The 23,317-nt window shown below is 43.2% G+C and overlaps 1 protein-coding gene across 4 annotated transcripts; it reads left to right on the top strand.

Annotated features, from left to right (window-relative positions):
• The first annotated feature begins 2,530 nt into the window (after nt 1-2,530).
• LOC100280526 (uncharacterized) lies at nt 2,531-7,496 on the top strand. 4 transcript variants are annotated; one of them, XM_035966882.1, is made up of 10 exons: nt 2,531-3,031; nt 3,213-3,258; nt 3,366-3,478; nt 3,614-3,881; nt 4,247-4,308; nt 4,513-4,564; nt 4,659-4,768; nt 5,381-5,411; nt 5,660-5,811; nt 6,652-7,107. In XM_035966882.1, exons 1-10 carry the CDS (start codon nt 3,020-3,022, stop codon nt 6,655-6,657), a joined length of 852 nt encoding a protein of 283 aa, XP_035822775.1. In that variant the 5' UTR covers nt 2,531-3,019; the 3' UTR covers nt 6,658-7,107. The 4 variants fall into 4 exon arrangements, with proteins under 4 accessions (XP_035822775.1, XP_008677169.1, XP_008677170.1 ...); XM_008678947.3 differs by having other exon boundaries at nt 2,681-3,031; nt 3,611-3,881; nt 6,652-7,496; XM_008678948.4 differs by having other exon boundaries at nt 2,681-3,031; nt 3,611-3,881; nt 5,975-7,169.
• The last annotated feature ends 15,821 nt before the right edge of the window (nt 7,497-23,317 follow it).

A 23,317-nucleotide genomic window follows, 5' to 3' on the forward strand; every position in this document is an offset into this window, starting at 1 on the left:
CTTGTCCCGCACGCTCTGCCCAAGCAGGTGTCCGGAGTCGCCACGTGTCCCTAGGACATGTAGCGCAATCCTTCGTCTAGAAGTAAACTCTCTACCTGTAGCCACACTGCCTGCATTTATTGTAGGGTATCCGAAGCGTGCTCTGCATGTCACTAAGCATGACATGATGTATAGACTGACAAGACTGCCCGCACGTTTCCAAGGCGCACAACAACATGCCTACGCCGCACACATTTAATATCCGTTTGAGATAATGAGAGTTACCGAGACATTTATCTCATGTGTGTGTACAACACCATCATGAGGCACCACTCAGCCACTCGATGCACCCACTGTTGCAGGTCGGATGTGACAACGCAAAGATATCACATTAATTCCTGCGTACATTGGCATGCCCTATCCCTGTAACGTCAGCATGCTGAATGGCTTCGAAAGCATACATAGGACGACAGACAAGGAGAACATACCTAACCATGGAGTCGACACGATAGTCGTCGAGGGAAGATCTCACTCCGTTGTTGTACTTATAACTTTGGGTAGTATATATTTAAGACGAGCACACTGGGCCCACTTGTCAGGGGTCCAGCTCTCTTGTGCATAGTCCCCTCATACTATAAAAGGGGAGCACATGCGATGCAGGAGGGTGAACACACTCAAACTAGCTATACCTAAGCTCTCAAACAGTCTAACTCACATTGGATGTAGGGTATTACGCTCCGGTGGCCTAAACCACTCTAAGGCCCTATTTAGGATAGTTCCAGCTCTATAAAATTTGGTGGAGCCAGTGGAGCAGGTCATTAGGTGCTTCAGAAAATCGTGGAGCCGATTTTGTAAACATTTAGAAGAAATTTAGATAAATCATTTTATTTATTATTTAGATTAAATATATTAAAACTATTTAAGTTGATATTATAAACTACAGCTACACACTAGAGCTAGAACTTGAAGCCATCCCAAACACACCTAAAAATCGTTGTGTTCTTGTGTTCATCCATTCGCTCACGCAAAACTCTATGCACTCTCCTCATCTTAGGACAAGGGTGGGTGCATTCCGCCACCCGGCCGAAAGATTCCCCCTTCGACAGATCCGGACAGTGTAGTTCAGATATTAGATACAGATATGGGATGCCTGATATCCGTAGGATTTTGGATATCCGGATATCTTTTTTGAATAATTGTGTGTAGTTTTGATGATTGTTTGAAGAAAAATAATAATAATACACAAATAGCCTAAAAATCATGAAATGTTATGGAGGTGTAACATATGTCCATGTATATATATATATATATTTTCTCAAAATATTTGGACCATAAAATCCATAATACGCCATCATTTTTCTATTTCGCTTCCATTTGTTGCGTGAGTTACACGTGAAATCGGTTTAAGTATCCAAGTTTCAAAATAATCAATGTTTCACTTTATCATTTTGATGTGGGGATTTAAGGTATATTATTATAGAATGTTTATTAGTCTTGATAATTTTTTTTTGCATTTTTGATCGATGCTAGAATATTTTATGAATTTAATTGTTTTTTGTTTCAACAGAAAAATTAATAATATATAAATAGCCTCAGAAATTCATGAAATTTTATAGAGATATGTCCACATATAATCCTAAAAATGGTTGGACCATAAAATTTACAAGATGTCAACGTTTATTCTATTTTACTTCCACTTATTGCATGAGTTACACGTGAATCTCTCTAAGTATCAAGTTTTAATATTATAAATACTTCACTTTATCATTTTCATGTGGAGACTTAAGGCTATGTTCTTAAAGAAATGTTTATTAGTCTTGATAACTTATTTGCAATTTTTAATCAACACTAGAATATTTTATGAATTTAATTGTATTTTGGTGATTTTTTGCATAAATAAATTAATAATACACAACCTCTGAAATTAATAAAAATTTACAGAGACACACCATATATCCACGTATAATCCTTAAAAATATTTAGATTTTAGAAGTGACTAAATCATTACAATAACGGTAATATGTGTGGAATGATGTCTTACATGATATCCGATAAAAAATTATTACAAACGCTATTTGTGTCTGATTAATTTCGTATTCGACACATGATTATTTGTATTTGTATCGAAAACATCCGTATTTAAATTCGTATCGGAAGCTATAATTCAATTCTGAATAAAAATATAAAAATAAATATAGTTTCACTGATATCTAGCCCCGCTCTATGAAGCTCTCGTGTAGTCATATGGGCCCATATGGGCCCGCTGTGTTGTGCGAGTTACCGTCTCGTGTCCCCACCCCGTCACAGTCAGGTACATCGGCCGACGCGGACGGCGCTGGCAAAACCTAGAGCTCTTTGGTAGGGCTTATTTTTCAGCTTCGGCTCTGGCTCATGCAAAAGTTGTGTCAATCATCTCTTTTTCAAATGGCTTCACCAGTGAAGTGCTTTTCTAAAATGAACTAGAGGGTATGAGCCAAAAAAGTGGCTCACCCGGCTTCAGCTTACGTCATTTTTGCACAATAGCCCTTCCACCAGTCCAAATTATTTTTTTGGTCTTGCCCTTAATCCCTAGCCACGTACAGGAGAGATAAACTGTACAAGGGTCTTTCTGAAAAACAACCTATAAGCCGTTTTGCCAAATGATTTTTTTAGAATAGCTTTGGCTCATCTAAATAAGTGGTTTCAGCTCGTGAGTCAGAGCCCAAGCCGTTTTTGAAGAAACCAGAACCCTGCCAAAGGGACCCCTAATCTGATGTGCACCTGAGTTCGAAGCCGGACCCCTAATCTGATGTGCACCTGAGTTCGAAGCCGAATTCACGACTGCAATTGCAAAACCCTAGCTACCGCTTCGCCGAATTCCCTGTCCTCCGCCCGCTTCGCCGAATTCCCTGTCCTCCGCCCGCTTCGCCGAATTTCCTCTCCTCCCCGCCCGCCGCCCGTCACCGCGGCTTCGTCTGCGCTTGTCCCTCCCGTTCCAAGGAGCACGTGCTTCTCGCCGCGCCGTTCGCCCGCCGCCGCCGCCACCGGTTCATCGCCAGCTATGTCTTCTCAGGTACCGCCCTCACCTCCTCGGTTCCGCCGGTCGATTAGGGTTCGAGTCAGTGTAGTCGCCCATCAGTCGCGCTGGAAGCTTGTTAGCTTTGTTATTTGAGCTCCCCACTCTGTGTTCGTCGACCCCCCTCTGGATCCCGCCTATCCGGCGTGGTCTCACGAATTAGTATGTGGGTTCACAGGTCGACAGCCGCAGCCAGTCCGCCGGGAAGCGCGCGCGCACCGACGGTAGGTTGCTCTTGCTCCGCCGCCTCGTTATCTCACTCTCCGTATCTATCTATAAGTTGCATCTGAGTGAATTCCCCTCGGCGTGGGACAATAAACCTCCTTCTCAGGCAGCCGGCGTGAGGACGACTGGGTTTGCCCCAGCTGCAAGAACGTTAACTTCGCCTTTCGCACCACTTGCAACATGCGCAACTGCAACCAGTCCAGGCCAGCAGATCACACGGTACATGATGGTTTCACCTCGCTTTACTGCAGATTGTTGGCTTGCTGCTTTGCGCATAGTGTACCTGTGGTTACTTCTGCTTGTTGCTTGCCCGTTTGCATTTACCTGGTGCTGCTATTGCTTTCTGTTCAGAAGGCCATGCAGACCCCGCCTCGCTATCCCACATCAGGAGGTTACATGAGCCCAGGGACGCCACCGTCGATGTACCTTGGTGGTGGTGCTCCCCCATATGGCTCTTCAATGTTTAACGGGCCTGCAATGACGCGCTATGGTATCACACAGTTCCCTGGGGGTTCTGCGTATCCATATGGATATGGTGGCCGCATATCAATGGGGAGCCCCTACGGGCCAATGCAAATGGCTGGGCCAACCGCATACTCTGGTGGATCTATGATGGGAGCAGGTAGGTAACTGGGCTTCTGGCTATGGGAGGCATGCCCTATTTTTATATTGCCCTTGCATTAATTAATATAGCTATCAAATTAAATAGGCAAATCCGGTGCTTTCGGTAACGACTTTTATGCAAATCATAGTGTGTTAAACTATTAGTTTTACATAATATGAACAATGCAATTTATTTTCACTTGATCTTCATTTCCACAAATGCTGGCAATAGATAATACCCTTTGCAGTACCATTGTGTTCTGCCACATGTTTTCTAAGCCACTTCATTTGGTTGAGGCTATGACACTTGATACATCTTTTTCAGTCCTATGTTTCCCACATGTTTGTTCACAAGATTTATCTTGCTTATTATCCAATAAACAGGTGGAATGTATGGAATGCCCATGGACAGGTATGGGCTAATACCTGCTGGTTCTGGTCCAATGGTATGTGCTCTTGTGAATTTTCTTCTGTATACCTATTACCTCACGCTAATTTAACTACTGTTTATCCTTACATGAAGAACTTTCAACATGTTTGTTTCTGCTACTTTTAATTCATTTTTTGTTTGTATTATATGATTTCTGTGATTGTGTCTACATGGGAATAACTGTTATGATTCCTTAAATTTATATTCTTGAACTTGAAAGGGCACGAGAGCTGGCTCATATTCTGATGAAGATTCTCAGAAGAAGTCTGCAGGTATATCTTATTGAATTTGTATTTTGACTTATTTATATTAATGTGGTTGGCACGTGATGAATTCTTTGCCTATCCCTCTGAACTTCTGATGCAGGAGCTGGCCGTGATAATGATTGGGAGTGTCCAAATTGCCACAACATCAACTTTGGCTTCCGCACAGTCTGTAATATGAGAAAGTGCAACACACCTAGACCTGAAAACCAGGTTAGAGACTTCTTCCTTATCTGCTATTGTAAGTGATCTGGTATTACTTTCATGTATTTAAACTATGATCAATGTTTCTTTACTTTTGTTGAACTGTAGTATTATGACTTCACAATTGTGCTTGAAGTTGACTTTGCTGCCACAAGATTACCCGTGTGCTTGTAGTGTACATGGTTTTATTGTATACTACTGTTGTAAACTGTTTGGCAAAACCATGCTTATGCACATCTAGAAATATCCTCTAGTTTGTCCTGCCATAGCCCATCGCCACTTGTATGCCTTTTCATTTACTGGACATCAGGATCTGATACTTGTTGATCACCTCTCCTTTGTCCTGGGATTTACTATTTTTTCTAGGTTTTGTTACTCTAGAAAAAAAATTAATACAACTTTCTCCCTCTGTTGTATTATCAAGCTAAACCAGAATAATTTTGTGAACAAAAAAAGCAAACAAGTTTTGGATATATTTTGTCTAAAAATACTTCTCTTCCATATAAAACCTGGATCTTTGTTTCTAATGCTTGAATTTCTATATGCAGTTTATAGAGATCGCTTGTTCATCAACTAATTCACTTTACTTGCTGATTGCTTGTTCATCAATTCTTTGTGCAGGGATCTAAGCCTGATGGTTTAAGAGGGTCAAGTAAGTTTCCACATGATAAATGCTTAGTGTTTCTTCCTCACCAGATCTTTTTTTTTGTGTGTGTAAAAAATGCCTTCAAATTAGTAATTTTTTGTAACCTTTGTTATCACTAGACATTTCTTTGAAGGAATTAGTTTGTTTTCTTCTGATTTTTCGCACATAACTTATGGGCTAGTTTATCTAATGGTAGAATAATTTATTGTTCCATCAATTCTATTCAAATTTACACCCCAATCTTATTTTGATAGAACCAAAGACACCAGAGGGCAGTTGGAAGTGTGAGCAGTGCAATAACATAAACTATCCTTTCCGAACGAAATGCAATCGTCCCCAATGTGGAGCAGAAAAGCCATCACAGACGAACAATGCAAATGAATCAGCGGAAGATCAGGACAATCAGGTCTTTGTTTCAGAACCTTCACTATGGTCCTCAACATTTTCTACACCTTTATTTAGAACATTAAGTTGCATGCCTTATTAATATATCACTACTATTTTTAATCATTTCCTTGCCCTCATGTTTGCTTGACATAGCTTAATAAATTATGTCCTTACTGTTACAGTGAGTCCTAGAACAGTAATGAGGGTCAAGAAGGTCCAGCGTCGTCGTCAAGGTTCAGTCTGAATGTGGGGTACATCTGTGTCAGTAGTCGCCGTTACAAGTTTCTTCCCCTTGAGAACTTAGTTGAGTCGGGGCCTTGGAGTTGGCAATGGAGTCTTGCCTTCCTTAATCACTGCGGATAATGGTCAAGAACATCAATTTGTTATGTGGTTTGTCAAGAACATCCATCTTGCCTTTCCTGGCTGAACTTGGTTACTTGTCTTTGTTACTGGTACTCTGGATAAATTACCATATGTTATATGAATGTCTTTTATATGTGTCATAGAATATCACTCATCTGTTATGAAGTATCACAACTGTCACCATTTTGTTTTGGTTTTGTTCTGGTCATTGTTTTCAATTTATGGTTGGTTTGGTATTTTTACAGGTTCTTTCTGAATGGTTGTGATGGCAACCTTTCTTTCCTTCCAAAGTAGTTTTCTTAGAGATGTTTGCAACTTTCCCTGGTAGCAATAGTTAGGTCTTAAGTTGACAGCTGACATCTTGGTTGCATAACTGCATATGTTACTGTTATCATCTTCCATGTTGTCTGGAGCTTTAGCTGTTCAAGTATCACCATTCAGTGTTTTGGTTAGAAGAGATGCTCCTTGGTGAAGTGACGTGCATCTCATTTTGCAGTGGTAGTAGACTAATCACCCTGCATGCTTGTCTCTAATGCAACTACTTCACTGACTTGGTGCCATTGGACTTAGTTTTCGTCATGTAAAATTACAAAGCTTTTTATCGAAGCTACGACTTCTGCGTGAGTTTCAAGACAGCAGTGAGCAGGCAGATGGATCTTCCTTGTCCTGCTGCTGGAGCACTGACACAGTGACACTGCGGATTGGCAGCAGTCCAGTGAGTTTCAGGACAGTCTTACAAACTGATGTGGCTACCATTTCGCATCGGAAAACAAGGTGAGGAATTTGCTTATAGTGTCTCGAGCGTCTTGAGTCTTGCCAGATCTGATTTGGAAATTCGATATGGTGTTGAGCATTGTGATAGTCAGAGTCAGGATCTTTTAATGTAGCCATTTCAGTATTTGCTCGGAGTGATGCTTGTCTTATTTTTATTCTTCCTTTATTCTTTTTTTCATTATGTTCTGTGTCTAGCACTGTTATTTCTCATCCTACCTTAATGTAAATTTCGTCTTCTCATTTCGCCTATTTTTTTTTTCTTGTAGCATATCCTTTTCTTACAATTTGTCATTGCTCTTGAGTTAATTTAAATCAAGAGTCCTCTTGTTTTGTCTTTTTTTTTATGTTTCTTGATTTGTTGCTGACGGTATGGTGTTGTCCAAAGCACGAAGAAACGGGAGATTTTGCGTTGGAGGAGGCGTTTCCTCGCGTGGGCCTGCAGCCATGGCCCACACCTAGGGGTGATAATGGGCTATAAATTTTACACTATAAGATTAAGATTTAAGTATCAGATTAGGATTGGGCTTTATTTCTATTCATTTTGAACTAAAATTTATTTAGGGCACTTATCCATTACTATCCCTACCCACACTTCTTTAGCGGCAGCTGCTGAGCGCGAGCCCTCATGCTCTGCTCCTGTCTGTGTCTGTGCACCTTGCTGAGCGCGTCTCGCGCACCGCAGCCATGCCTCGCGGTATGACTGCAGGAGGTCTCACTCTATCTTAGGGGGTGTTTGGTTTGAGTAATCATATCATCCAGGTCTCACTCTATCTTAGGGGATGTTTGGTTTGAGTAATCATACCATCTAAGAGGTGGAATGAGGTAGTGATGGATCAACTCATTTCATTTTAGCCGTGTTTGGTTACAGGGGAATAAATCTATCATTTAATCCATGTATCTCTCAAAGCTAGCTATTCTTTTGATCCATGGATTCTAATATAAACTTGTGCAATATGTTCATGGATTTGTTCCATACCTAATGAGCTATGCATAGAATCCATGCCTTCTATAGCTAAAAGAATTCCTAAACCCTTGGGTTATAATCTGTGATGAGTTTAACCGAATAAAAAAATTTGAGTAGGCTTGGATTATTTTGGAGCATAAATTATGGCATGGATTTAATTTCAATCCATGCTAACCTAGAGCTGGTGGAAACGAACAAAGTCTTATAGACTAAACAAAAAATTGAGGAGTGAGAAGATTATGGACACCTTATTAGTTAGGGTCACTAGGAATTATACCATCGAGGATGAAGTGAAATGAGGTGGAATCACACCATATAAGATGAGGTGGTGCTGAACTAACTATTTTCATTTTACAAATCGAACGAAAAAGTGAGAAATGAAAAGTGAGAAATGAAAAGATGATGGTCACCCTATTAGTTAGGGTCACCAGAGGGTTCACCAAATCAGCACCCTTTTTATTCTTGCAGCCTGGCTAGTGGCCACTGTACGTAGTGGCAAGAGGCATCCATTATCTCTGGGAGCATGCAAGAGTTTGAAGGTTGCAGTGGTCATATTAATATTTGAAATTAAATTATCCAAAAAATATGCATGTACGTTAATTACTTTCTCGAGCCTTATTATTTGAGAACTTCCATACATAATATATCTAAGAGCTATCATTCCTTTGGCAAATGACAACTAATTATTAAAAGGAAGGAAAAAAAATCCGAGAATTTCCACATAATATATCGAAGCGCTGTCATTACTCTGGCAAGTGGCAACTTATTTTTAAAAGAAAACAAAAATAACTTTACCTAACACAGTCACAGACACATGGACCATGAAGTTGACAAACATGTGAAAACGTGGGTACAATTTAAAAGAAAACAAAAATGACTAACATTTTGTAGCATATTGAGATTATCACTCCCGAAAATGAAAACCGGTGTGTAGGCTTATGTATAAATATATGTACCAGTTTTTACAAAAAAACATGAGTACTATAGAAAATCTTGATCCATCTAAATGCAAGATGACACAATCACGAGACAAAATCAACTAAAAAAAAGTAAAGTGCATCGGTAGTCTATGAACTATTTAGGGTAGTCTATGAACTATTTAGTGTGTATAATCTAGGTCCATGTACTATTCAAGATCACATGAAGCTCCAATAACTATTTTAAAGTGTGTTAAATAAAGTCAAAATGAGCCAAGATCTGGTCTAACAACTGATGTGGCATGGTAATGGACCATCACGTCAGGTCAGCTGATGGACCATGTCTTAGCATATTTTGATCTCATTTGACACACTTCAAATAATCAATGAGGATGAGGGGGGTGTCGGTGAAAGTCGCCTAGAGGAGGGTGGATAGGCGGAAACTGAAATTTACAACTTTAAATATACTACAAGTCGGGGTTAGCTTTAGAGCGAATATCAAATCCGAAAGAGAGAGGAAAACAAATCAACCAAGAAATAAAGCAGATGAATACAATATGTGGTTGAGGTACCCTCAACCACCAAACAACCGTTGGGGAGGGGCTGCTGTCGATGGGCGCACCGGACAGTCCGGTGCGCTGTAACACCCTGATTTTGGGGTATAAAATTTCTTTCTAACTATCATCCAAAATCATGTGTTACTCTTATTTTTCTCACTCTAGGTTTTCTCTCTCTAGATTCTTTCTCCCATTTTCCTTTTGATTAGAAATAGCTTAAACTAGTGGAGGTTAATTATTTATTTTTGCCAAAACATTATGGGTCATGATATGTTGCATCATGTTGTGCTTAAAATATTCTTTAAAGTGTTGCACATGTTTGAATTTATTTGAATTTGAAACCTAGTTTGAATTTGGATTTGAAAACCCTATAGAAAAGAAATAGAAAAGGAATTAGAAAATCCAGAGAAAAGGAAAAGGAGAAAGCAGCCCAAACCAGCCCAGCTCGGCCCAGCCAGGCCGCGCGCCCGCGCGCCCGCTCCGCCTGACAGGAGGACCTCGCCTATCAGCGGCAGTTCCCCTCTCCCACGTGCTCCCTCTCTCTGTCTCACGGGCCCGGATCGCCAGTCACCGAGACGTTGCCCCGCGCGCCCCTTTCTTCTCTCTCTGCGTCGTGGGCCTGCCTTGTCAGTTCCGCCTTTCCCGCTCTCGCCATGGATCGGCGCGTGTGCACTCGCGCACGTCGCCGGATTTCTCGGCCACGACGCCCGCCCCCGCGCCCAGCTCCCTTCTTAGAGCCCCGCCAGTGCTTCACGCACGCCCCTCGCCTCATTTCGCACACCCTCGCCCTCTCTCGCGCTGTCCTCGCCGCCAGACGCTGCCGGAGACCCGCGCCCGCGTTCCCGACCGTCCAGGACGCCGGAGATCGCGCCAAGCCTCCCTGAGCTCCGCCCTGAGGTGAGACACCCGTCCCCGTGCCCAATTTTCTCTATTGCGCCCTGTGCTCGGCCAATTTCGCCTTCGCCGGTGCTCGGCCGCGGCGGACCGCCGTGCTCGCGCGGTGGCCGACCGATTTAGCTCGGTCTAGTTCCCCGGAGTAGGTCCTTGTGTCACCCCTGCCTCTGCTGAAGCTAGCCCAGGCCTTAGTGCGTCTTAAGTCCCCTCCTCGTGGCCGGAATGCCTCACCGGAGTTACTCCGGCCCGCCTGAGACCTTCTCACCGCCATTCCCCCTCTCTGCCCGTGGATTCATGGCCTCTTCCCTGCCATTGAGTTCGCCGTGGCGTTCTCTCCCTCTCTGCCCAACTCCGGTGACCCCGGAGCCATCCTAGCCCGCGCCAGCCTCAACTTCGGCGACCTCGCCACCGCGGAGAAGAGCAGCGCCGCCCGCAGCCGTTCGTCCCCCCTAGTCTGATCCCCTCCGTCCGATTTAAATCGCATGGCTCAGATCATGAATAACGCTTCGCGCACGCGCGCCTGACGCCGTGGCCCGCCTGTCAGCGCCTAAGTCCCCTAGCGCTGGGCCCGCTCGGTCAGTGCGCCCTCCCCCTCTGCCGCTGACGCCCCTGGCCCGCTTATCAGTGCTCGCCCGCCCGCGCGCGCGCCCTCGGCCGCATATCTAATCTCAACCGTCGGTTTCTGATCTAACGGTTAGATTCACCCGATACCCCTTCGCGCGGTAGTTTTATTAAAGAGACCCTCGGTTTATTGGAAATCAACCCGCCGTCCCTGGTTTTCGCGCGTAGGCCCCTGTTGATTTAGCCCTGGATTTTTAAATATTCACAAAATTAGACCTAATTTCATATTTTGAATTCCCAAACTTGTTTATTTCATAACTTTTGCATATGAACTCTAAATTTAGTGATTCAAATTGCAAAATGTTCACAGAATTATTCTCTGTTTAAATAAAATGTTTCACTTACTGTCTGCACACTCTAATTTTTAGGATTGAATATGAACTAATGTAGATGCATTCTTATTTATTTAATAAAATAAATAAAAGGAGAACCTTAGAGATTTAAACATGTTTAAGCTTGTGAGATCAATAATGTGTATTACATGAGTTTACCTCTGTTCTAAATTTTAGGTCACAATAAAATAAGTTGAACTATGATTATGTACTTATAAGTAACACTTAGGGGAAATAATAATCTATTTTCAAATAAAGTAAATGTATGTTATAGTTCATGTTATACTTTGAATTCAGTATCACTTATGTAGTATTGTGTCCTTTTAAGATGTGTTCCAATGTTTGTACATGTTTGATGTGATGTTCATTTGTACTTTCCAAATGTATTGAATGCATGCTCGCTTTATTTAGACAACGAGCAGTCCGAGGTTCCTGAGTGTGTTATTGGAGACCTCCCTGAGCAACAACCTGGTGAAGGCAAGTGTCCTCTGACCTATTATGTCCTACGTACTTTATGATTCACTGTCCCGCATTACATTACTTAAACCTAAGGATTGACTAGCTTTCTATTTACTTTATCCTTGTTTACCTTTTGGGGTTATCATAGTTAGCATGTTGCTACTGTCTTAACTTAATCAATGAACATGATGTGAACATTTATGATACGATACTGTTATCTTGATTATGTGGATGATCTTGTGATACCTTAGGGGGCTCAGGCCTTTTTCCTGAGTACCTCTCCGTAAGGACCTGTTCGTGGAGTGACCACCCGGGATAACAGTACAACCATGAGGGTGGAATGGGACGCCCTTAGCTGATTAATTAGATGAACCTGGGGGTGTAGTTTGCTTTGCCGGAGGGCCGTCAATGGGGGCCGAGGCGTAGTGCTCGCTCTGCCAAGGTTGGGGTGCAGAGGTTCTTTCGATTTGGTTTTGTTAGTCACCCACCTTGGGGAGGTGTACTGCATTTGTACGACTGGCGAAACCTAACGAGCAACTATGTACCAGGGGAGTCTTTGTAAAGGCTACGTAGTGTATTCCTAGCCATTCACCTTGGTAGTGAAGATCGGGTCTGTACAACCTAGGTTGGAAAGGGATCACGACTTGTGGGTAAAGTGTACCACCTCTTCAGAGTGTTAAAAAGTGGTATATCAGCCGAGCTCACGGTTAAGAGCAGCCTTGAGATCCTCTTTGATTAAAAGAACTTTGGATACTTTTATGATGATGATTAATAATGATGTTATAAATCTGATTTCTGGTATTTCCTCTTTTGAGGAGGTACTACTGGGTAATAACTGGGTTTATTACTAAAACTTGGCTCTACTAATAGTAATAAATACTTGACCAACTAAAAGCAACTGGTTAACCTCAACTCCATATACAACTAGTCTACTTTAGCCAAACAGGACATTTGCTGAGTACATTGTTGTGTACTCATCCTTGCTTTACACACCACCCCACCCCAGGTTGTCCCCACTGCGCTCAGTGCTCAGGAGGTGATGTTGGCAACATGGATGACTTCAAGGAGTTCCAGGAATATGACGAGTTCTAGTTTTTTCTTAGTGGCAAACCCCCAGTCAGCTGCCTGTGTAGGCTTAGCATCTACGTTTCGTATTTCCGCACTTTGATAATTATGTTGAACAATGGTTATGTAATAGACTCTGTGGATGTCTTGGAAATCTTGATGTAATCAAGTACCTTTCCACTATTTATTTCAAGCATTTTGTGATGATGTCCAATTATGTAATCGCTGTGTACGTGAGTTTCTGATCCTGACACGTACATGGTTCGCATTCGGTTTGCCTTCTAAAACCGGGTGTGACATAAGTGGTATCAAAGCCTTGCTGACTGTAGGAACGCTAACCTAGACTAGAATGGTCGACCTAAGGAATATAGACCCTTACTCTTACCTTGACCTTAGAGTCTTTTCAAAAGTTGGTCATCTTGACCAACTCTATGTTATTTACTTATCTCAAAAGTTTTGTCTCACTTCTCTTTCTGTTTATTTTTTGTTCTAATAGTTCTACTCTTACTCTTGTGCTTACGATGTCTTCTGTAGATGGCTCGTAAGTCTGTGATCCCCTTTTTGCCTTCTCGCCTAGCGGAGCGTCCACTGCGTCGCACGGTGTCAGGCCAGTCCAGTCACCTAGAGAGACTGCATCGTCGCCTGCACGAGGAGCAAGAGCGCCAACGCTAAGAGCAGGAGCAGGAGCAGGAGCAGCAGGACTCTTCCTCCTCGCCTCAGCAGGAGGTGGAGTCTGAGATGCCGCCTTCCCCTGCACCTCAGCCAGAGATGCCCCCTGCACCACCACAGGGCATCCTAGCTGCTGGAGGAGACCCTGACGGAGACGACGACGATGACGCCGGTGGCGGTTCGAGCCACGACACGGAGCTTTCGGAGGAGCCGGAGCCGGAGGGATGGATCGCTAGATCCATCACTCGTGACGCTGCTCGCGGGTGTCACTTCCACGACGCTCTCGACACCCTGCTGCGTCGGGCCTTCGACCGACACACATGGTCCATCGAGTACCGTTGTGTAGTCTACCAGCATTGTCGCGGGCTATACCTGGACCAGTTGGAGGCTACTTGCTTGGTGCGTCGTCCGGACGATGATCTCCGGGGTGCAGAAGCCTTCTCAGAGCACTATTCTATTACTGAGAGGGATACTGCCGAGGCAGCCATGCAAGATGCAGCACGACGGGCACTTTCTCAGTATTGCTCGTTGTTCAGCAGGGTAGCTGATGGCCTTGACCTGAAATACTACCCTCGTCGTTCGACCGACAGTGCTAGAGGTGTGATTGCTTCGCCAGTTGGTGAGGGCAATCCCAGGCTGAATAGCATGGTCAACTTGGCTGCTGTGCTCAACACAGAGTTGGACCACGCCCTTGACGAGATGGGCAATTAAAATTTTTGAAGGGTGGTAGTGCGGTTCTTTTGCTTTGGGCTTAATATTTCTCCCCCTTTGGCATTAATCGCCAAAAATGGAGACTTTGTGAGCCCTTTTTACTTTCTCCGCATTGGTACAAGTAAATAAGAGTGAAGGATTATACCAATTTGGAGTGCGGAGTAACGACGAAAGATAAAAGGTACCGGTAGAGTGGAGTGGAAGTCTTGTCTTCGTCGAGTACTCCATTTCCCTTTCAATCTACGACTTATCATAGAAATACACTTGAAAACACATTAGTCGTAGACATAAAAGAGATATGACCAAAAGTATATAAATGAGCTATGTATGCAATGTTTCAATCAAAATTCTGAGAATTAAGAATGTTTAGGTCATTCCTAATTTTGGTAAAGGTTTTCTCATCTAATGGTTTGGTAAAGATATCGGCTAATTGTTCTTTTGTGCTGACATAAGCTATCTCGATATCCCCCTTTGTTGGTGGTCCCTCAAAAAGTGATACCGAATGTCTATGTGCTTAGTGCGGTTGTGTTCAACGGGATTATCCTCCATGCGGATTGCACTCCCATTGTCACATAGGAGAGGGACTTTGCTCAATTTGTAGCCATAGTCCCTGAGAGTTTGCCTCATCCAAAGTAATTGCGCACAACAATGGCCTGTGGCAATGTACTCGGCTTCGGCGGTAGAAAGAGCTACTGAGTTTTGTTTCTTTGAAGCCCAAGACACCAGGGATCTTCCCAAAAACTGACAAGTCCCTGATGTGCTCTTCCTATCAATTTTACACCCTGCCCAATCAACATCTGAATATCCTATTAAATCAAAGGTGGATCCCTTGGGGTACCAAAGTACAAACTTAGGAGTGTAAACTAAATATCTCATGATTCTTTTCACGGCCCTAAGGTGAACTTCCTTAGGATCGGCTTGGAACATTGCACACATGCATACGGAAAGCATAATATCCGGTCGAGATGCACATAAATATAGTAAAGATCCTATCATCGACCGGTATACCTTTTGATCTACGGACTTACCTCCCGTGTCGAGGTCGAGATGCCCATTTGTTCCCATGGGTGTCTTGATGGGATTGGCATCCTTCATTCCAAACTTGGTAAGTATATCTTGTATGTACTTTGTTTGTGTGATGAAGGTGCCGCCTTGGAGTTGCTTGACTTGGAATCCTAGAAAATAGTTCAACTCCTCCATCATACACATCTCAAATTTTTGTATCATGATCCTACTAAACTCTTCACAAGTTGATTTGTTAGTAGACCCAAATATGATATCATCAACACAAATTTGGCATACAAACAAATTTTTTGCAATGGTTTTAGTAAAGAGAGTAGGATCGGCTTTACCGACTTTGAAGCCATTAGTGATAGGAAAATCTCGCAGGCATTCATACCATGCTCTTGGGGCTTGCTTGAGCCCATAAAGCGCCTTTGAGAGTTTATAAACATGGTTAGGGTACTCACTATCTTCAAAGCCGAGAGGTTTCTCAACATAGACCTCTTCCTTGATTGGTTCATTGAGGAAGGCACTTTTCACGTTCATTTGGTAAAGCTTAAAGCCATGGTGAGTAGCATAGGCAAGTAATATGCGAATTGACTCAAGCCTAGCTACAGGTGCATAAGTTTCACCGAAATCCAAACCTTCGACTATTGAATATCCTTTGGCAACAAGTCGGGCTTTGTTCCTTATCACCACACCATGCTCATCTTGCTTGTTGCGGAATACCCATTTGGTACCTACAACATTTTGATTAGGACGTGGAACTAAATGCCATACCTCATTCCTCGTGAAGTTGTTGAGCTCCTCTTGCATAGCCAACACCCAATCCGAATCTCTTAGTGCATCCTCCACCCTGTATGGCTCAATAGAGGAGACAAAAGAGTATTGTTCACAAAAATGAGCAACTCGAGATCTAGTAGTTACCCCCTTATGTATGTCGCTGAGAATTGAGTTGACGGGGTGATCTCTTTGAATTGCTTGATGGACTCTTTGGTGTGGCGGTCTTTGACCCTAAATCTCGTGTTCATCTTCCTTGTCTTTATCATTGTCATCACCTCCTTGATCATTGTCCTCCTCTTGAGGTGGCTCATCCTCTTGATCTTCATTTTCATCATCTTGAGCCTGAACCTCATCTTGAGTAGGTGGAGATGCTTGATTGGAAGATGACAAGTGATCTTATGCTTGAGTGAGCTCTTCAGATTCCTTAGGACACACATCCCCAATGGTCAATGGACATGTTCGTTAGCGCGATGCACGGAGCCTCTTCATCATCTAGCTCATCAAGATCAACTTTCTCCGCTTGGGAGCCATTAGTCTCATCAAACACAATGTCACAAGAAACTTCAACTAATCCAGTGGATTTGTTGAATACTCTATATGCCCTTGTGTTTGAGTCATATCCTAGTAAAAAGCCTTCTACAACCTTAGGAGCAAATTTAGATTTTCTACCTCTTTTAACAAGAATAAAACATTTGATACCAAAGACTCTAAAATATGAAACATTGGACTTTTTACCAGTGAGGAGTTCATACGATTTTTTCTTGAGGATTCGGTGAAGGTAGAGCCGGTTGATGGAGTACCAGGCGGTGTTAATCGCCTCAACCCAAAATCGGTCCGGAGTCTTGTACTCATTAAGCATGGTCCTTGCCATGTCCAGTAGAGTTCTATTTTTCCTCTCCACTACACCATTTTGTTGAGGTGTGTAGGGAGAAGAGAACTCATGCTTGATGCCCTCTTCCTCAAGAAAGCCTTCAATTTGAGAGTTCTTGAACTCCGTCCCATTATCGCTTCTTATCTTCTTGATTCTCAATCTAAACTCATTTTGAGCCTGTCTCAAGAATCCTTTTAAGGTCTCTTGGATTTGATTTTTCTTGCAAAAAGAATACCCAAGTGAAGCGAGAATAATCATCTACAATTATAAGACAATACTTACTCCCGCGGTGCTTATGTAAGTGATCAGATCGAATAAATCCATGTGGAGTAGCTCAAGCGGCCTGTCGGTCGTCATGATGTTCTTGTGTGGATGGTGAGCGCCAACTTGCTTTCCTGCTTGACATGCACTACAAACCCTGTCTTTCTCAAAATGAACATTTGTTAGTCCCAAAATGTGTTCTCCCTTTAGAAGCTTGTGAAGATTCTTCATCCCAACATAGGCTAGTCGGCGATGCCAGAGCCAACCCATATTAGTCTTAGAAATTAAGCAAGTATCGAGTTCAGCTTTGTTAAAATCAACTGAGTATAGCTGACCCTCTAATACTCCCTTAAATGCTACTGAATCATCACTTCTTATAAAGACAGTAACACCTACATCTGTAAATAGACAGTTGTAGCCCATTTTGCATAATTGAGAAACTGAAAACAAGTTGTAATATAAAGAATCTACAAGAAAAACATTGGAAATGGAATGGTCAGGTGATATAGCAATTTTACCAAGTCCTTTGACCAAACCTTGATTTCCATCCCCGAATGTGATAACTCTTTGGGGATCTTCGTTTTTCTCATAGGAGGAGAACATTCTTTTCTCCCCTGTCATGTGGTTCGTGCATCCGCTATCAATAATCCAACTTTAGCCCTCGGATGCATAAACCTACAAAACAATTTAGACCTTGTTCTTAGGTACCCAAACAGTCTTGGGTCCTTTGATATTAGAAACAAGCACCTTGGGTACCCAAACACAAGCTTTAGAAATTAAACTATCATTTTCAGTTCTAAGGCTAGAAATTGATTCATTCAATTTATCAATCTTAGCAATTAAACTAGCATTCTCATTTCTAAAATTGGTAATTGAATCATCACAAGCATTTAACTTTTCAACCTTAGTAATTAAACTAGCGTTCTCAGCTCTTAAGGTTGGAAATAATGTCATGGCAAATGCTAAGCTCTTTAGTCAAGTTTTCACATTTTTCTATCTCCTGAGTGTAAGCATTTTTAACTTTAACATGCTTTTTGTTTTCCTTAATAAGGAATTCCTCTTGGCTATCCAAGAGTTCATCCTTCTCATGAATAGAACCTATCAATTCATTCAAATTTTCTTTCTGTTGCATGTTAAGGTTGGCAAAAAGGGTAAGCAAATTATCCTCATCTTCACTAGAGCTACCCTCATCACTAGATGTTGTATATTTGGTGGAGGCTCTAGATTTTACCTTCTTTCTATTGCCGTCCTTTGCCATGAGGCACTTGTGGCCGATGTTGGGGAAGAGGAGACCCTTGTTGACGGCGATGTTGGCGGCATCCTCGTCAGAGGAGGAGTCGGTGGAGCTCTCGTCGAAGTCCCATTCCCGACACACGTGAGCATCGCCGCCCTTCTTATTGTAGTACTTCTTCTTTTTCTTCCTCTTTCCCCTCTTGTCGTCGCCCCTGTCACTATCACTTGACATAGGACATTTAACTATAAAGTGACCGGGCTTACCACATTTGTAGCACACCCTTTTGGAATAGGGCTTGTAGTCTTTCCCCTTCCTTTGCTTGAGGATTTGTAGAAAGCTCTTGATGATGAGCGCTATCTCCTCGTTGTCGAGCTTGGAGGCGTCGATGGGGAGCCTACTTGATGTAGACTCTTCTTTCTTTTCTTCTGTTGCTTTGAATGCGACAGGTTGCACCTTGGGGGTGGAGGTGCCGCCTTGCTCCAAGTCGACGATGTGTTTGGAGCCTTTGATCATCAACTCAAAGCTCACAAACTTTCTAATTACCTCCTCGGGAGACATTAGCTTATATCTAGAATCACCACATATTAATTGAACTTGAGTACGATTATGAAATATGAGGGATCTAAGAATAACCTTAACCATCTCATGGTCATCCCATTTTGTGCTCCCGAGGTTGCACACTTGATTTACCAAGGTTTTGAGACGGTTGTACATTGCTTATGGCTCCTCTCCTTGGTGGAGGACGAATCGACCGAGCTCCCCCTCGATCGTCTCTCGCTTGGTAATCTTGGTCACCTCATCTCCTTTGTGCGCGGTTTTAGGACGTCCCAAATCTCCTTGGCGCTCTTTAACCCTTGCACCATGTTATACTCCTCTCGACATATAGAGGCAAGGAGTATAGTGGTGGCTTGGGAGTTAAAGTGCTGGATTTGGGTGACGTCGTCCGAGTCGTAACCCTCGTCCCCTATGGTAGGTACCTGCGCTCCAAACTCAACAATGTCCCATATGTTTGCGTGGAGTGAGGTTAGGTGATGCCTCATTTGTCACTGCACATACAATAATCCTCACCATCAAAATATGGTGGTTTGCATAATGGAACGGAAAGTAAAGGAGCACATTTAGAAATGCAAGGATAGCGTAAGGGGATCTTACTAAACTTCTTGCGCTCATGGCGCTTAGAAGTGACGGACGCGGCGTCAGAGCCGGATGTGGAGGGTGACGAAGAATTGGTCTCGTAGTAGACCACTTTCTTCATCTTCTTCTTGTCGCCACTTCAGTGCGACTTGACGCGGGGAGGTGATTCCTCCCTTCCTTTAGCGCCGGACTCTCTTGATGGGGCCTTCCTGTGGCTTGTGGCCTTATCGCCGGTTTCCATCTCCCTCTTGGCGGATCCTCCCGACATCACTTCGAGTGGTTAGACTCTAAATGAACTATCGGACTCTGATACCAATTAAAAGTCGCATAGAGGGGGGGGGGGGGGGGGGTGGATAGGCGGAAACTGAATTTACAACTTTAAACACACTACAAGCCGGGGTTATCGTTAGAGCGAATATCAAATCCGGGAGAGAGGAAAACAAATCAACCAAGAAATAAGGCGGATGAACACGGTGATTTGTTTTACCGAGGTTCGGTTCTAAAGAACCTAGTCTCCGTTGAGGTGGTCACAAAGACCGGGTCTCTTTCAATCCTTTCTGTTTGGGGCCTTCGTCTTCCGAAGGTCCTCAAAAACATGACTAATAATGTTTCCCAAGTACAATACACATACAGGCACCTTCGGACTCAGGATGAAGCTGTACACAATATGGGAAGCAGGGTCGGAACGAAGGCTGAACCAGCGCCGAAGCTGCGCGCAAGGGAGCTTCGGCTCAGTACCAAAAAAAGGAACCGACTTAAGGAGGAAAAGACTATCTAGTCCTCATTGGATTGTCCTTAAGTCAATAGTAAACATAAAGGGCATGTATGTAATTTCACACAGGCTGCGCCCTGTGCCTATAAATAGATGAACAATACCCCCGTACTATTCATGCTGACTTGTACTCGCTCGTGCATCACGCTTGTACCTTTGCCTTCTATCAAGCCGAAGGTACAAATGTAATTCAATATTGTTCTTATTCATTTTTGATTATGTAAAAAAGATATATTTATGATGTCGTATAATTATCTATGTTATTTCTCATGTTTCATATGCTTCGTCTTTCATTAATACATGTTGTGATGATGAAGGTACGTCCTTAATGACCTTCGTCCGAAGATCGTTATATCCTTAGGGAAATAATGCTTCGAAGGAAGAAGGGCATTAACCATTAACCTATTTTTGTGTTGCCTTGTTCTTAATTCATAGCATTTGAGAACAAGTCCAAAACATTGGCGCTCACCTCCGGTGTACTCACTTTCACAACCTTCGGCAAAGCATAGACCTTCGTCATGCCGTCAAAGAAGATAACAGTGCCAGGGGCTGCACTGCAGCCACTGGACACAAATTAGGAGACTCTCTCTCTCCGAGAGGCTCGAAGCCAGAAGAGAAAGGCCACCAGTCCAACATTCCAGGAGGAGTTGGACCAGGAGATCAGGGACATGGAAATCATCCACCAACAGGTGCAAAGGAAAAAGGAGAAGATGGCTCGGCTAGCCGATCTTCAAAGGAAGATCGATGAAGCTACTGAGAAAGTGCGTCATGTTGCTCAAGATGATCAAGACCGAAGGCCCCAACACAGGGAGCTTCATCAAGAGGGCTTATTCAATAAAGATGGATGGTATGATGATTTTAATCATGATACCTTTACTTTTGATGATGCTTCTCCCTTGGCAGCAGAATTGCAGGCTATCCCATGGCCACAATCCTACAAGCCACCCCAGCTACCCATGTACGATGGGCACTCAGACCCAAAACAATTCTTGATGAGCTATGAGGCAACAATATCCTCATACGGAGGCAATGCAGCTGTCATGGCAAAGTCCTTCGTTATGGCAGTACGGAATGTAGCCCAGACATGGTATTCTTCCCTTCGGCCAGGGACAATCACGTCGTGGCAGAAGCTCAAGGACATGCTGGTTACCAGTTTCCAAGGCTTTCAGACGAAGCCAGTCACAACCCAGGCTTTGTCCCAGTGCATGCAAGACAATGAGGAATACCTTCAGGCGTATGTCCGAAGGTTCTTGCGACTGAGAGCACAAGCGCCCACAGTGCCCAATGAAATTATCATTGAGGTCATGATCAAGGGTCTTTGGCCAGGACCTACGGCTCAATACTTCGCCAGGAAGCCCCCCCAGACTCTGGAGAAGCTGCTTCAGAAAATGGATAAGTACATCCGGGCTGACAACGACTTCCACCAAAGAAGGGAGAAAGCTTACAGATTCTCTGAGATGACTAGGGGCTTCGGAGGGAGAGTCCACCCTAGGCATGTCAGATCAATCCATAGCTCCAGTTAGAATGATGACAAAGGAAGCCAGCTTCAGAGGCCACAACACACCTCACAGTCTTCGAGACAGCAGCAAAGCTCCTTCAGGCCACCAGCTCCAAGGGGTAGAGGTGCCAGGGACTTCAGAGGAAGATATGGGGATCAGCCCAGGAAAATCTATTGCTTATTCTGTGGTGAGGACAAGGGCCATACTACAAGAATGTGCCAAATCACTATTCAGAAGCAAAAGGAGATAGCAGAAGCCGAAGCTCGGTAGAATCAGCCGAAGCAGGTCTTGCACACTGCTTCGTGCCACTCTCCCTACATACCAAAATATGTGGGCAATCACCCTGCAACTTCTGTTGCTTCGGCTAGCCATTCACAGGCCTCTTGGCCTCAGCTCCCACCACCACCACTGCAACCTACCTATTCCCGAAGCCAGCAACCAGAAGGGCGCCAGCACTCTCAACAGCAACGTGAATTCAGGGAGGAATTCAAAGCTTGTACAGTCAACAGTACTGTGCCAGAATCAAAGCACATATATTGAGCGATATCCTGCCTCTGAAATACTTTTATGTTCTATGTCATTTTGTTCTTTTTAATAAGGAACAAGCAATGTAAATTTAGTTTCAATTTTTTGTAACTATTTTGCTTCTATCGGAATGGAATATATCTTCTTCACAGACTTACGAAGCTCAAAAGTCGTTCCTAAGGGAATGCAGAGCTAAAATTACCGAAGCTACAGAAAGTCGTTTCTAAGGGAGCGCAGAGTAAGTTTTCTGCTCAAAAGTCGTTCCAAAGGGAATGCAGAGCAAATACCGCCGAAATATAAGGCGAAGAAGTTCCAAAGTCGTTTCTAAGGGGATGTAGAACTTATACCGTCGAAATAGAAGGCGAAAAAGTTTAAAAGACGTTCCTAAGGGGATGCAGAACTTACACCGAAAAATAAACGGTGAAGAAGGCTCCAAAGTCGTTCCTAAGGGGATGCAGAGCTTGTGTGTTTCAGTGTGGGCGTGTGGGTGTGTGTTTTCGACATCCTCATCATTTTGCATCATATTATCACATCACTTCGCATAACATCACATCATACATCATATTTCATCAATGACACGAATTGAATAAGAAGTCAATCTTCGGAGAATACTTCGTAAAAATGAAAATGTGCTAAGGCACGAAGTAAGCTTCGGGAAATACATTTTCATCAGCCTTGTTACAAAAGAAGGGATCCCTTTTTGCGAAGCATGGATATTTTTGCAAAGCATGGATCTTTTTCTTTACGAGTCGTGAAAAGAAGGGAAGGTGTTTTTTCGCTGAAGGCTCAAAAACGGTATGTATGTAAAGTTTCATGCATCGCAAAGAAATGAATTACAATAATTTACATTTTCGATTCAAAGCTATACACATTAAATATTACAATCTTGTTACAATAAAGGTACACTGTCCATTCTAGTGTTCCATACGTTGACCATCTCAGAATATTTTTACAATAAGTGCTATTCCTCTTTAAGGACTTTCTCTGCAACTTCGTGCAGTAATTTGTTAACAACTTCATCAACAACAGATTCAGCCATGTTTATAATATCCAGCGCTTCCTTCATTTCTGGATCCGCTAGGGGATCGAACGGTTCCGACGGCGGAGATAATTCAGCT

Source organism: Zea mays, chromosome 4 (assembly GCF_902167145.1).
Source record: "Zea mays cultivar B73 chromosome 4, Zm-B73-REFERENCE-NAM-5.0, whole genome shotgun sequence".
NCBI lineage: Eukaryota > Viridiplantae > Streptophyta > Magnoliopsida > Poales > Poaceae > Zea > Zea mays.